This window comes from Rhinopithecus roxellana, chromosome 10 (assembly GCF_007565055.1).
Source record: "Rhinopithecus roxellana isolate Shanxi Qingling chromosome 10, ASM756505v1, whole genome shotgun sequence".
In the NCBI taxonomy this organism is placed as follows: domain Eukaryota; kingdom Metazoa; phylum Chordata; class Mammalia; order Primates; family Cercopithecidae; genus Rhinopithecus; species Rhinopithecus roxellana.
In genome coordinates, this window is record NC_044558.1 from 4,513,104 (window position 1) to 4,528,955 (window position 15,852).

General features: G+C 42.2%; 1 protein-coding gene across 1 annotated transcript in view; it reads right to left on the reverse strand.

The window, feature by feature from the left end:
- The window catches only part of GALNT8 (polypeptide N-acetylgalactosaminyltransferase 8), a 58,467-nt gene that overhangs the window by 26,141 nt on the left and 16,474 nt on the right, over window positions 1–15,852 (reverse strand). The window contains exons 3-6 of the mRNA XM_010359160.2: window positions 9,620–9,786; window positions 4,579–4,762; window positions 3,653–3,850; window positions 3,021–3,135 (exon numbers count right to left, since the gene is read on the reverse strand). Coding sequence (XP_010357462.2) covers window positions 3,021–3,135; window positions 3,653–3,850; window positions 4,579–4,762; window positions 9,620–9,786 — 664 coding nt within the window. The remainder of the gene's footprint in view (window positions 1–3,020; window positions 3,136–3,652; window positions 3,851–4,578; window positions 4,763–9,619; window positions 9,787–15,852) is intronic.

Below are 15,852 nucleotides of genomic sequence, written 5' to 3' on the forward strand. Positions count from 1 at the left end.
TACAATTGCCACAAATAAAAGTAAATACCTAGGAATTAAGCAAAGAAGTAAAAAATATCTCTATAATGAAAACTATAAAACACTGATGAAAAACATTGAAGAGGACACCAAAAAATGGAAAGATATTCCATGTTCATGGATTGGAAGAATCAATATCATTAAAATGTCCATACAACCCAAAGCAATATACGGATTCAATGCAATCCCTATCAAAATGCCAATGACATTCTTCACAGAAATAGAAAAAACAATTCTAAAATTTATGTGGAACTGCAAAAGACCCAGAATAACCAAAGCCATGCCTAGCAAAAAGAACAACACTGGAGGAAACACATTACCTGACTTCAAATTATACTACAGAGCTATAGTAACCAAAACAACATGGTACTAGCATAAAAACAGACACATAGACTAATGAACCACAATAAAGAACCCAGAAACAAACCCACATGCCTATAGCAAACTCATTTTTGACAAAGGTACCAAGAACATACAATGGGGAAAAGAAATTTTGTGCTGGGAAAATTGTGCTGGGAAAACTGGATATTCATATGCAGAAGAATGAAAGTAGGTCTGTATCTCTCACCATACACAAAAATAAAATGAAAATAGATTAAAGACTTAAATCTGAGACCTCAAATTATGAAACTACTACAAGAAAAAAATGAGGAAAATCTCTAGGACACTGGTCTGGGGAAAGATTTCTTCAGCAATACCCCACAAGCACAGGCAATCAATACAAACACTGACAAATGGAATAACATCAAGTTAAAAAGCACAGCAAAAGACACAATCAACAAAGTGAAGAGACAGCTCACAAAATGGGAGAAAATATTTGCAAACTACCCATCTGGCTAGGGATTAATAACCAGAATATATAAGGAGCTTAAACAACTTCATAAGTAAAAATTTAATAATCCAATCCAAAAATGGGCAAAAGATTTGAATAGACATTTCTCAAAAGAAGACATACAAATGGCAAACAGGCATGTGAAAAGATACTCAGCATCACTGATCATCAGATAAATGCAAATCAAAACTACAGTGAGATAACATCTCACTCCAGTTAAAATGGCTTATATCCAAAAGACAGGCAATAAAAATGCTGGAGAGGATGTGGAGAAAGGGAACCCTCGTCCACTGTTGGTAGGAATGTCCATTAGTACAACCACTATGGAGGACAGTTTGTAGGTTCCTCAGGAAAAAAAAAAAAAATAGAGCTACCATATGATCCAGCAATTCCACTGCTGGGTATATACCCAAAAGAAAGGAAATCACTAAATCAAAGAGATATCTGCACTCTTTTGTTTGTTGCAGCACTGTTCACAACAGCCAAGATATGGAAGAAATCTGTGTCCATCAACAGATGAATGGATAAAGAAAATGTAGTACACAATAGAGTACTATTCAGCCATTAAAAAAAAAGAATGGCCGGGCGCAGTGGCTCAAGCCTGTAATCCCAGCACTTTGGGAGGCCGAGACGGGCGGATCACGAGGTCAGGAGATCGAGACCATCCTGGCTAACACGGTGAAACCCCGTCTCTACTAAAAAATACAAAAAACTAGCCAGGCATGGTGGCAGGCGCCTGTAGTCCCAGCTACTCGGGAGGCTGAGGCAGGAGAATGGCGTGAACCCGGGAGGTGGAGCTTGCAGTGAGCTGAGATCCGGCCACTGCGCTCCAGCCTGGGCGACAGAGCGAGACTCCGTCTCAAAAAAAAAAAAAAGAATGAGGTTCTGTCACTTGCAACAACATGGATGGAACTGGAGATTATTATGTGAAGTGAAATAAGCCAGGCGCAGAAAGACAAACACCTTATTTCTCACTTACATGTGAAATTTAAAAATCAAAACAATTGAACTCATTGGCATAGAGAGTAGAAGGATGGTTAGCAGAGGCCGGGAAGGGTAACTGGGGGAGATGGGGATGGTTCATGGGTACAAACATAATAGTTACAAAGAATGTGTAAGACAAACAAGACCTACTGTTTGATGGCACAATAGGATGACTATAGTTAATAACAATTTAATTTTGCATTTTAAAATAAACAATGTAATTGGATTGTTCATAACACGAAGGATAAATGCTTAAGGGGATGGATATCCCATTCTCTATGACATGATTATTATTCATTGCATGCCTACATCAAAACATCACATGCACACCCTAAATATATACACCTACAATGCACCCGCAAAAATTTAAAATTTCATTTATTTTAATTGAGGTTGTTCGTGTGATCTAAACAAGCATGGGAAGCGGTCAGGGGCAGACAAGAGGCACCATTGTGGAAGCGTGAAGCCAGTATTTTTCCAGACACACAGAAGTTGGTCAGAACTAGCACTGGTTTGAGGATTTATTTTTTCTTTTTCTTTCTTTTTTAATAGATACAAGGTTTCACCATGTTGCCCGGGCTGGCCTTGAACTCCTGGGCTCAAGCAATCTGCTTGCCTCAGCCTCCCAAAGTTCTGGGATTACAGATGTGAGCCACCGTGACTGGCCGGGTTTGAGGATTTCAATTACATAATGATAAAAACCTGGCTATTTGTCTTAGGTTGGACTATATCTCAGCACAAACTCAGGCTATCATGTCAGCTGCTCTGGCTGTGAGTACAGAAGCAGGCTGGCTGCCCACATGTCTGCATTCCCTGGTCACACTGCCCACTCCTGTTTTTGCTGTCTTTGGCCTTCTAGAGAATTGTCTGCTCCAAGGTTAAGTTTATCCCAGGAGATGCTTGAAAAATGCCCAGAGTCCTCAAGTGAAATAGGGACATCTATCTATTCAATCCCAACTTGACCCCTTCCTACCCACACCTCCCGGATTATATGGGCTATACCAGGAGTGTCCACTCCAGAAGTCCTATTGCCCCCCGTCCTTGGCCCAGTTGCCTGGAAACATGAGAATGTATCCACCTTTAAGCCAATGACATTCAGCCTTGTTCTAGGATTCCAGGGGTCCTACTACCTTTCTATTATTCCCCTTTCTGCTTTGTCCCATAAAGAGAAGGGAAATGTACACACCCGCAGGCTAAGCTCCACGTTCTCTCCTCCATAGATGAGCATTCCACCATCCAGAGACCCGATCTCTCCCAGGAAGTGCCTGTCAGCAGCCAGGATGCCCATGATTGAAGGACTCCTACAGAGCACACAGCAAGAGTCATTAATCTCTCCACGAGGAGCTGAGGCGAGGGGTGGGATGCTCATTGAGTATTTGGGCTGCAGAACTCTACCTAAGTCTGTTCTTATCATGAAGGCCTTCCCTAAACTCTCAGGCTGGACTAAGCGCATGCAGCTTTCCCTGGCCCACTGTGTTATCATAACCCTTCTCAAAATATATTGAAATTACATCTTTTTCATCTAGGTATCCTTACTTCATAGCCAGTTAATGCTTGAAATGGCCAAAATGTTTTCCAAAATTTTAAATATTTTGCTTGATTTTTGCCTGAAAGTCCCTAAATATCCCAAAGTGTCTGTGATTTCTTAACTGGGATGACTTATTGGGGTTTTTTCCTCCTATCCCTTGTCCTTCACTTCATCCCCTCCCCTCCTTCCATGTCACCCGAAGTACTACCACCAAAGATAAACAAAAACCATGCAGTTCATTCCTGCCTTCCCACATGCTACTCAAGTTCCCTGAACCTCCTCAGACTTACTTCACTGGGGCAGTGACATCATGCAGATCAATCCAGGCTTGTGGCAATGCATCGTAGCGGCACCAGAGTTCCCAGTTAAACCCATCAACTGCCAGTTGATACTTATCCAGTTTGAAGGTGTCAAAACGAATGTTGTCAAACACAGGAGACACAATCACGGTGCGGTCTTCCTGAATCCGAGCCAAGATTGGCTCTGCCCTAGAAGAAGAGTGTGCAGCAAGCCCAGCTTGGGTATGAGGACAAGCAGTAGGAGACAGCAGATAAAGCTGTTTCAAGCACCTTGCCCTGACATTGAGTACCTCCTCCATTTAGGCTGTGCTGGGTTGTGAGTAGAACTCTCCAGAGTCCAGAGAATCTCTGTACCTTTTGGGATAGCTGAAGCTGCTAGCAGCCAACCCGCGTCAAGAACAGGTTTGAAATTAGTACCCAAGTAGCACCCCCAGGCCATTGTGAAGCAGCCTTATCAGTATGTATATTACTCCTTGAATTTAGGCTATCTCTTGGTTCTCCCTGTTTCCAAGATGATGCTTCTTTCCTGTCTGATTCTCCACATTCTCTAAAGAACATAGTTCTCTTATTTTATTATGTAATTTCAGGGCTGGGGAAACACCTTTAAAATAACCAAAGGCTAATCTCCTCATCTTTACAGTTAAAGACACAATGTCTAGTTAAGTGAAGTGACTTACTCAAATTCACAAAGTATTTGGCAAAGTCAGAGTTATGATCCAACTGTCAATACTCTCCACCATGCTACTTCTCTTAGCCAAGCAAAATGCCTGCATAAAAGCATGCTCTTTTGGAGAGTCCCTTTATTTAAGGCCTGGTGCTGACTTTCCCTATGTCCACAGTATCCTGTCCTGTGTTCTGTACATGCACAATGTCTCCTCTCTGCCCTCTCCAAAAGAATCCGCCTCTTTGAGCCTTACCACCCAACATTGACTTCAATGTGAGCATCCAAGATGGCGACCACGTCTGCTGTGGCAGCTTCCCAGCCAGTGTTGCGGGCTTGAGCAAGACCTTTCCTCTCAGGATGCCGTATTATTTTCAGTAGTCCTGGATACTTCTGGTTGTAAAGCTTAATCTTCTCATCCAAGTGTACCTTTAGTTCTCCTGTCAATCAAGTGCACACCTATAGCAATTCTGAGTGCAACAATCAATGTGATACAAAAGTTTTATACTATCATATAATCGTGACTGGACTACCTCCAGCATAAAATGGGCAATTCCAAGAGTCAGCTAGAAAATAAGCAGTATTTCCCCTGCACCTGCCTGTCTTCTCCCTTTCACCTGAGGTGTAGTGTGATCATTCCTAATTTCCTTTCCCTCACAGTTAAACTATCTTAGAATGATAATACTGCTTACTACATGTCAGGCACTATTATAAGTGCTTTTTCACATTGAGAAGTTCTTGAGAGAATGAGTAGGACAGATCTAGCCCAAGGTGTACACGTTGATGGAAAACACTGCAGGAAGGCCTGGAACATCTTCATAGCTAAACTCTCAAGACTCTAGATAATCCATAAATGACTAAAATTGTTTTGTTTTGGATATTCCCAGTTGACCTACTTAAGGACCAACTGAGACAGAATGCACAGATTAATCTCTTTGCCAGCTTCTAGCTAGTAAATTTAGCCCAAAAATTATGCAAACAAGATTCACTATTCCCAGATTGTTTTCAGGTAGTTTTCTTCCCTCTCTTTTAATAAAGTTTGTCTGTGGCTTTGTTCTTGGGCTCAGCCTACCGCCGACTTCCTCACATGTAAGAAAACAACTTTCATGCAAATCACTGAACAGTATGCAAAATATCTAACCAAATGACTCTGAGTTACTCGTTGATAAAATTTAGTTAATTCTGAAAGTATCTCATGTGGTAGGCACTACAATATCCCCCACTTTACAGATAAAGAAACTGAGGCACAAAGAGTTTTAAAAACTTTTCCAAGTCACATATCTAGTAAGTAGTATGCCCTGGATGTGAACCTATGCTGTCTTTAGCCACCAGAACACACTGTCTCAAGAACTCTGTGAGTATCTGGCTGGGTTTATTAAGTCCTCCCTCCCTCTCCTCTCCTCTCTCCCCATAGCCAAGGAATGAGATTCTTGATGGTTCCTCTCTCAAAAGAAGAGCATATTCGTGAGACCCAGAGTGATCAAGACCTGGAATCAACACCTAAGTGACTGTGGCAGTAAAATTTACCCCATTTTAGATCTGCTGCACTCAAGAGTGATTGTCTCAATTATTGAAGGTGCTAAGGAGAGCCAGTATATCTAAGGCTGTTTGCTTCCTCTGGGAGTGAGCTGGGGTAGCCAAAGTGGCCAGTCTGTACACCTACCCAGGCACTACTTTTAGTCAATAATCCACAGGAGGTGCCATTGAACCTGAATATCTAGATTCTAATTCAGTCACTACATCATTCTGTGTCACCTCCCATTGGATGTGTCTGTTTCCTCAACTTAGAGAAAAGTACCATAGTGGGCATGGTGGCTCATGCCTGTAATCCCAACACTTTGGGAGCCCAAGGTAGAGGAGTGCTTGAGCCCAGGAGATTGAGACCAGCCTGGGCAACAGAGTGAGATTCTGTTTCTTTTTCAGAAAAAAAAATAAAAATAAAAATAAAAATTCAGGAAAAGTACCAGATAGTCTGGACCCTTCCAACTCCAAATTTTTATGAGCCATAGATTCTGAGTCACCTCCTGAAAAATAATATCTATCATATAGCACAAAAATTAAGGACTCCTCAATGGGTTTTCTGAAGACAACCTATGCTCCCTTCCCAGCTTTGCCCTCCTACTGGTCTCCTCCCCAAAACCTGTTATTCCAAGCTGGTCAGCTCAGGGTGCTTCTGGATTCCTCATTTTTGTTCACACCTTTCTTTCAGCACTCCCTAGTTCTCCACCCCAACCCCGTTTCCAAGTCTTCCCTCGTTTTCTCTGCTGTCTCAAATCCTATGAAGGCTTCAAGTCCCAATCCAAGTCGGCCTCCTCCAGGAACCCTTCTTAGATCATCACACCCCCCACCCCCACACCGTGCTTTCTTTCGCTGACAGTTCACTCGGTTTGTCACATTATTCTTCACACACTGAAGTATCTTTCTACAGATGTGTCTTGCTTCATTAAGATGGAAGCTTGAACTCTCTGACATCCTCTTCCCTGCCCACTGCCTGGCACATGGTAGAAACTCAACATGTAGTTGTTGATTGTGAAATGTTCCTAAAATTAGGAAGAAAATACAGCATTCCATCTACCTTGATATAATTTTTTAAAAGCTTACACCTCATCTAACATTTGAGTGACATTTAACACGTAAGCTCAAAATATTTGAGTGACGTGAATAAGCTTAACATCTAGGGAAAGACAGAAAGGAGGCAAGCCTCTGGCATCAGGTTGTGGCATTTCAAAAGTACTGCAAATAATACTGAGATAGGCGAGGAGCAGAACACTACCTAGCATGTAATGGGAACAGGCTCTCTCCTGAGGCCTTTACACATTTTATTTAATCTCAAAAGTGGTCCTATCAGGTAGGCACCAGTATTTCCTGATGTTACAGATGCAGAAACTGAGGTGAGAAGTGGTTGAGTCACTTGCCCCCAAATTCACATGGATAGTGAGTTTCTCTTTCTGTAGACAAGATAGAGACTTCCATTTATTTTCCTGTTTAACATAAAACAGATATTTGAGTTATGCTCAGTGTGGGCTCAATTTGGCTGGTGTTTTCGTGGTTAATGACAGGGACTTTCTAGTTCCTGTCCCTGTAACATCAAAGAATGGCTGCCAGTCCCCTTTTCTGTGACCATCCAAACAAATCATCTCTGTGGAAAACCAACATGGGTTTCAGACCTAAATGAGAGGAATGTGTTATAATGGAGTGCAGTTTAGAACAATAAGAAAGCTTTGGTTTTTCTTTATGTGTCTACACTGTTTGTAATCTTGTATTTTTTTTATTTTTTTGTTCCTCAGGAAAAAGTCCTGAATTAAGTCTTATCTTCACCCCATAGAACATACAGTATAGGCCATAGAGTATAGTGTTGACATTTTTTTAACAGAAAAAGATAACCTTGACACTATTCCAGCTCAATTCTTGTGTTTGCCTCATGAAGACCCTGAGTCTCAAAGAGGTGAGGCGACTTGCCTGCGGTTGTCTCAGGCAGGGAGCAGAGCCAGGGTGTCTTCAGAAGTCCAGGGCAGAGGTCTTTTTAATCATGCTCCTATTTCTGGCTCGGAAAACCAGGTGTGCAACTTGGTACCAGTCTCCGTGCTCAGAAATGAATGAAGCCAGTCTCTTTTCTTTGGGTTTCAGTGGAATTTTGCTCTAAAAATTGTACCTTCTTATTTTTTGCTTAGTTACATTGGAAGTCAAAAAGAGGAAGGTATGCAAAGGATGAAGATAAGTATTGTTAGTATGGCAGAGTCTTAAAAAGAAAGTTTGAGCAGTCATTTTATTTGCTTTCTGTCCTGAGAGACAGGTTGAAAGTACAACAACCCATCCGGTACTTAAAGATCCACACAGAAGGAACATATTCTGCCTCCAATGGGCGGCCACTTCATAACGCTTCTAGTCAGGAAATTCTTCCTCACTGCTAGCCCAAACCTCTAAGTTTTTGTAACTTAATTCTACTGTCTTTTATTTCTTGCACAAAATTAATAAAACTAAGAGTCAACACTTGCTGAGAGGCCACCATGTGCAAAATGCTTTACGTAATTCATGTATTCTAAAGGGAACATAGTAGTTAGGGCTAGGGCTCTGGACTCTGAAGTTTATGGTCAAATCTCAAGTCTGTCACTTACCAGCTGTCGGATGTTGAACAAGTTCCTTGATCAGTCCATGCCTTAATTTTGTGCATCTACACAATGGGTCAAAAAGTGGTTCCTTCCTCATAGGGCTGTTGTAATGATTAAAATAGTTAACATGGCCAGGCACTGTGGTCATGCCTGTAATCCCAGCACTTTGGGAGGCCAAGGCGGGCAAACCACCTGAGGTCAGGAGTTCAAGGCCAGTTTGGCCAACATGGTGAAACCCCGTCTCTACTAAAAATACAAAACTTAGCTGGGCGTGGTGGCACATTCCTATAATCCCAGGTACTCAGGAGGCTGAGGCAGAAGAATTGGTTGAACCTGGGAGGCAGAGGTTGCAGTGAGCCAAGATCCCGCCACTGCACTCAAGCCTGGGTGACAAGAGAGAAACTCCGTCTCATAAAAAAAGGCAACGCACGTAGGGTGCTTAGAACAAGCAATGTTAGCTGCCATTATGATCTCATTTAATTCTCACTATAGTTCATAAAAGAGTTATTATTATCAACATCCATATTTTGTGTACAAGAAAATCAGAACATGAAGACGTTGAGTTACCCAAGGACATAACACTTATAAGGGAGAAGCCGGGATCATGAACTCAGAAAGTGAGGACTCAGGTCCATTATCTTCTACATCTCTTCCTTGGGTGGGCTAGACACGGGGCAGGGGCACCCTGTGGGCAAGAGCTGTTGCCACTGTGAAGAGTCAGCACCCAAAGCTGTCTTTCCTCCAGGCTTCATGACCCAGGGAGAGTGGTCTGCTCTTCACAAGGAGCATCTCTAAGTCCCTTCCTGGTATCTGGAGTCCTTCTCTAGACTCCACTTCACCCCCCTCCCCCAGGCTCCTTCACTGTGCATAAGAGGGGCACAGGTAGATTTGGAGGTACACAGTCCTGCCTAACTCCCACCTCTGCCACTGGCTTGCAGTCCAATTTAAGCACACTGTGTGAGCTCTCTGTGTCTCCGTGTCCTCATCCGTGTAGAGATAATTATCCTCTGTCTTGACTTTGTGAAGATTAAATGTGGCTAGCACAAACAGACCCTCAACAAATGATCTTTTTATTTTCCCTGCATGAGAAACCCAAGGGGTCCTAAACTGTAAGCCAAAACCTCTTTCCAGCCAAGCACAGGTGATAAGTGGTCATTTTTACAGTTATTCTTTGAGCACGTTGCTCACCATTTGAGCTGAAATCGTCCACCAAGATGATTTCCTTCAACAGTCGAGAGGGTGTCCGGTTGATGATACTGGTGATGGCCCGCTGTATAATGGACAGAGCTTCATTCATGAATATGAGAATGACACTGAGGGATGGGAGTTGGGAAGGATATGTCTTCTGAAGACATCTATAAGAGATCATTTTTATAACATATTATTTTTTTAAATTACTTAAACATTGCTATCCAATCTTTCCTTCCACTCTGTATGATGTTATATAGACCAATTCATCCACCCCTCAAACTCACTGGAAAGCAAAACTCTTAGTGGCTTATCACAGTAGCAAGATTTTATATTCGTTTATCCAAAATTCTCCCGTTATGGGGATAAAATCTTTTTTTATTAATCTTTACCAGATGTTTCCATTTGAACATTCAACATACTTCAAAAGGAATTCCTATTCCTCTTCTACACCCGGATTAGTTTCCTTGCTGGCCGCCTTCTTCCTGTCATTGCCACAGCCCTTTTCCCATGTTCTCAGACCCCAGTCACCTTTGACACACCCTCTACTTCACCACCAGACACAGGTGGCAAACTAGCCTGTATTTACTAAATGCTTACCATATGCTAGGCACTGGTTTACCCTTTTTATCGCTTTATTGGGGTTAAATTGCTATACAAAAACTGCAGACATGCATGCACCCACAATATCGTAATCAAGGTAATAAATGTATGTATCAGCTCCAAAAGATTTTTTCTATATGTTTGCCCATGTTTAGTTTGTTATTGAGTTTTGTAAGCATTCTTTATATATTCTAGACTTCTTATCAGACATATGGTTTGCAAATATTTTCTCCCACTCCATGGGCAGCCTTTTCACTTTCTTGATAGTGTTATTTCAAGAAAAAACAAAGTTAGTTTTGATAAAGTTCAACTTTTCAATCTTGTTTCACCTATGCTTTTGGTGTCATACCTAAGAAACTCTTGCCAACCCCTATCACCCAAGATTTGCTGTCATTTTTTTCTAAGTGTTTTATAGTTTTATCTCTTATATTTACATCTATGACCATTTTGTGTTAATATTTGTATATGGTGTGATGAGGGGTCCAACTTTATTATTTTGCATCTAGATATCCACTTGTCTCAGCACCCATTTGTTGAACAGACTATTCTCTCTCCCATTGCATTGTCTTGGCACCCCTGTCAAGAATCGGTTGATCATAAATTTAAGTGTATATTTTTTCCCCCATGTAAAAGGACAGAGGTAGCTAAAGTTGGGTATTTTCATTCCACCATGGAGAAAGCTAAAGCAGGCTGGAGTTGATTGTTCCCCTTCTCCCAGCTAAGTTAGTGCCTTGGTCCATTTTGTGCAGCTGGGACTGGGTAACTTAACAATGAACAGAAATTTATTGGCTCCTGGTTCTGGAGGCAAGTAAGTCTAATATCAAGGTGCTGGCCTCTGGTGAGGGGCTTCATGCTGCATTATAACATGGCAGAAGGTATCCCATGGCAGAAGGAGCAAAGAGAAGATGAAAAGAACAAGAGCCCAGTCCCACAATAACAAGCCCCCTCTCGTGATAATGACGGGGTAAGAGCATTCGCTCATTCACCAGAGCAGAGCCCTCACAACCTAAACACTTCTTCAGTGTCCCACCTCCCAATACTGTTGCAACGGCAAATACATTTTCACGTGAGTTTCAGAGAAGACAAACATTCAAACCACAGCAGTTAGGCTATCATACAACTCCAGCAGGTTGGGCTCTGGTAAAATAGCTTCTCTTTCGGGCAGACCTTGTTAAGAAGAACAGAATAATCTGGCATATTTCAAAATGATTCCTTTTCACCTCTTCCCTTCCCCCTCCCAGAGGCAGGAGGAGGTTTTTCTCTGATATTTACTGTGAGGATCTGGTAGAGGTCTGGGGGGTAAAATGTACACAAGTGTAGGAGCCCCTGTGACTGGGTCTCCCCGGAGTGTTTAATTCTCAGACTTGTCCACGATTCATCAATTGACAGTTCAGGTTTTCCTATCCTCGCACGGGTTCCCACGGTTTCTGCTCTGGTAAGGTTGTGATTCTCTGTATCTACCTGTCTGTCTGTCCAATTTTGGGGGCAGCAGTTTGCCCTGCAATGTCACTTCCCTATAAGAGCTGAGAAGAGTTTATTTTTCCCTTTTTTCAGCTTTTTACTTGCTGTTAGGATACAGTGGGGACCTCTAAGCTCCTTAAAAGCCAGGCCAGAAAATGAAAGTCAAACTCTTCATTTTTATTACTGTACTTCTCAGTTTTAGAATGATCATTTGGCATCTTTTTATAAGTCTTTATTGGTAGTTTCTCTTTGATGAGACGTTGTCATTATAACTTTCCTTTAATGCTTTAGACATGGCTAACTTTAGTTCTTTGAATATATGTATAATGATGTCTTTTTTTTTTTTTTTTTTTTTTGAGACGGAGTCTTGCTCTGTAGCCCGGGCTGGAGTGCAGTGGCCGGATCTCAGCTCACTGCAAGCTCCGCCTCCCGGGTTTCCGCCATTCTCCTGTCTCAGCCTCCCGAGTAGCTGGGACTACAGGCGCCCGCCACCTCGCCCGGCTAGTTTTTTGTATTTTTTAGTAGAGACAGCGTTTCACCATGTTAGCCAGGATGGTCTCGATCTCCTGACCTCGTGATCCGCCCGTCTCGGCCTCCCAAAGTGCTGGGATTACAGGCTTGAGCCAATGATGTCTTTGAAGTCATTATCAGATAAGTCCAATATCTGGGCCCCTTCTAAAGTTTGTTGCTTTGTTTTCTCTTGTGCAGGAGTTATTACTCTTTCCTGTATCTTTGTATGTCTCATAATTTCTTGTTAAAAACGTATCATTTTAGACAAAGTATCTAGTAACTCTGTATATAACCCAGGAGTAAATGGGTAAATGTCATTGTAATTTGCTTGGTTGTTTATTTATTCAATTGGTAACTTAGTTAAACTAATTTGCAAGGTCTACAAAATCTATTTCTCCTGCAGTGTTCAGGCTTTAATGCTCATGATCTTGATCTTCTTCTTTTTTTTTTTTTTTTTTTTTTTCTTGTTTTTCTCTTTTAGCCTGGCTACCTAGGGGCTGCTTCTGGGTCATCACAAGCCACTTATTCATCAGAGATTGGATTTAAAGCTCCTTGGTTGATTAGATTCCTGAACATAGGTGGCATGGAGGCTGCAATCACAGTTCAGGGAGTTTACATTTTGACCTACATACTGGTAGCTTGGATTTTTTTCTGTGATAACTCCTGAGAGAGCACAGCCTTAGGTATGCACGTAGTCTTCCAGATTCCCAGGGATGTGCATGATTTTATTTTTAATCCTGGCTTCCTAGTTGTTGCCTCTGAGTCAGAGCAGTTCACTGTTCAAGCAGTATTTGTTCAGAGGTTGGGCTTCAGTCCCCAGTGCCGGTGAGGATTCAGCTGTTTGCTGATGGATCTGTGTTCTGGTTGGCAAATGATTTTCAGTCTTCCCCTCATTCTACTCTTGCTGTTCCTGAGCAGGTTCAGCCTGGGGCTTGCACACAAACTTCTAGACAACCCAGAGATAACTGTGATCTAAGGAGGGCTCTTCTTGGCAATGGTTTTCCCTGATTCTTCCTGTTAAATTTCTGGTTGTTCTGTCATTTTGCTTGTTGCCACCAGTATTATGGAGCTATGAGCAGACTTTTTTAAATTTTCTCTACCAAGATCTCTATTGCTTCAAACAACATCATTGGGCTGGACTTCTTTATCCTCTGTTCTAAATAAGGTCAGTCCCTTAAATATAGCTAGGGAGGTTTTCATCCTGCCTTTCCTCCTGAATAGAACTTCTGCACCACTGCACAGGAGCTGGAGGTGGAGACAGAAGCCCTTCTAGAATGACAACTTGCTCTACAGGTAGACATGGGCTGGGGGAAAGGAGGTGGCAGCCCCGGGAGCTCCTGGTCTTCCCTAGCTTGTGCATTCTGGTATGGAAGTTCCACTCTGACAGCAAGTTGGGGAAGGAGCAACTGGAGCCCAGTGTTCTTGGACTCATGCACCTGGAGTTGAAATTTCACCCTACGAGTAGAGGCAAAATAAAAGAAGGGAGTCACAATTGTCTCTCTCAATCACCTCCACTAGAAATACAACTTTTGCATTCCTAGTGGAGGAAGGAGAAGGTGTGAAATGTGGGTGGCCTGTCCTTCCTGGGGTGATACCAAGGACCTATGTATGCTAGGACCTGCAGGGACAGGGAGCCCCCTTCTTGACCACAGCCACCAGAGCAGAAAACCTTGTGAAGTTTCCATAAGACAGTGCTGAGGGTGGGTGGGGGAACAAGCCATGGCTCCAATGCCACAGACTCCTGCTCTTCTGAAGGCTATTTAGTAGATTTTCTTGAAAGAATGTTTTTCCATTTGCATATTTCCTTAGAACAGTTTGTTAAAAAATTTAAATAATTATGATTTTTTTCCCAGTTAAATAGTTGTTTTGCTAGGGAAAGAAAATGTTGCACTCAACACTTTGCCATTCTGGAAGGAAGCCTCAATCCACACATTTTTTAAAGACTTAAAGTAGTTGCCAACCTACAAATCCAGATTTCTTGTCTCTCTGACAAAGCAAATATTTATCTCACTGCAACCACTTTTCCAGGAGATAGCCCCTGCTCTGTCCAGAGCCAGGGTTGATGCAGTTACTCACAGTGTAGCTTGCTGTTCACCCATTCCCCATCGCCCTCACCCAAAATGCTCACAACATGTATGTTGGCAGGCATTTGAATTGCAGCCTCTGAAATTGCAAGGGGATTTTAGGCAAAAGCCAAAATGCAGATGAATGCCAGGGACACAAAAGAGCACACACTCCTTGGAGAACTGCCCTGCTTAGTAGTAGTGCCAAGAGATATGAAGATGGACATATCAGAAGGACTGGACATTGCAAGCTAGGAAGATTGGACTTTATCCTAGAGGGACTAGAGGATTTTAAGCAAAGAATTGGTATGATCAACTTAACATTTTGAAGAAAGCATTCTGGCTGCCATGAAGACAACAGAAGGTAATCAGCCACATGTGGACGCCATAATACAGATGGGAAGGTATGAAGACCTCACCTAAGGCCTACCCTGGAGAAAGAAAGGAGCAAAAGATACTTTCAATCTGATTTCCTCGTCTCACTCATTACTCAAGGGTGGTGGGCAGGTGGAAGTTGAAGGGGCAATACTAAATCACACAAAAAATTATCAGATAGTAACAATACCCACACACAAATCACTTGGGGATCTTGTTAAAGTACAGACTTTCATCAGGAGGTCGGAGCGGGGTCTGAGATCCTGAATTTCTTCCAGGCTCCCAAGTGACACCAATGCTGTAAGAGGGTGGTACAGTAAATAAGAGTAGGAGCAGAGTCTCCAGAAAGACCTGTGTTCACTCGAGTCACAGCTGTCACTTTCTATCTGCATGATCTTTTTGTGCTTCTCTTCCTTTCCTTATTTTTAAGATGGTGAGGGTGGTGGTGGTTAGCAGCAATAGTATTAGTAGTAATAGTAGGAGGAGGAGGAGTAATCCTCAAATCATAGTATTATTATGAGGTTCAAATGTGGTAATGTGCATAAGTGCTCAGAATAAAAGAAGCTCCATAAAGGTTATCTACTATTCTTACTACTTTGCTGGTTACTTTTGTTCTTGTTGTCATTATTACTTGGACAATGGCAACTTTCACTGAGCTAGGAGCAATAAGAGAAGAAAAAGAAGTGGATCAACTTAGGTTTGGCCGTGTGGCGTCTGAGATGCCTCTGAGTCACACCATGGAATTCCCTGGCAGGTCACTGCATATATGGCCCTGGAGCCTCAGAAGAACAGTCTGGATTACAGTCCTGTGGATTTGGGAGTCATTGCCATGTAAGTGGTGAATTCGTAAGTGGATAAAATCACCTTAACTACCAGCAGAAAGGAGCCTTGGACTAAAGCCTGAGGATGATCAATATTTAACGCACAGGCTGAGGAGCCTGGCAGAGATGAACTTAAAATTCTTTAAAACCTAGTGGCAGTTCTTAATGTCTGGTATGGGATGGTTATACAATAAATCTGTATGTAATTGAGAGTAAGAATAGGTGATTATGTTAAATTGAAGACTGATTAAAATTCTGCTGAACTTCTCTTTCCTCTAATCCACATAATCACATCAGTGACTTCAGATGTTCTTTCCTCTGCCCTGTTTCCTATGCATCTTTTGCATATTCTTGTCTATATTCTAAATGCTTTCACGACACTTCTCTTATCCATACCCAC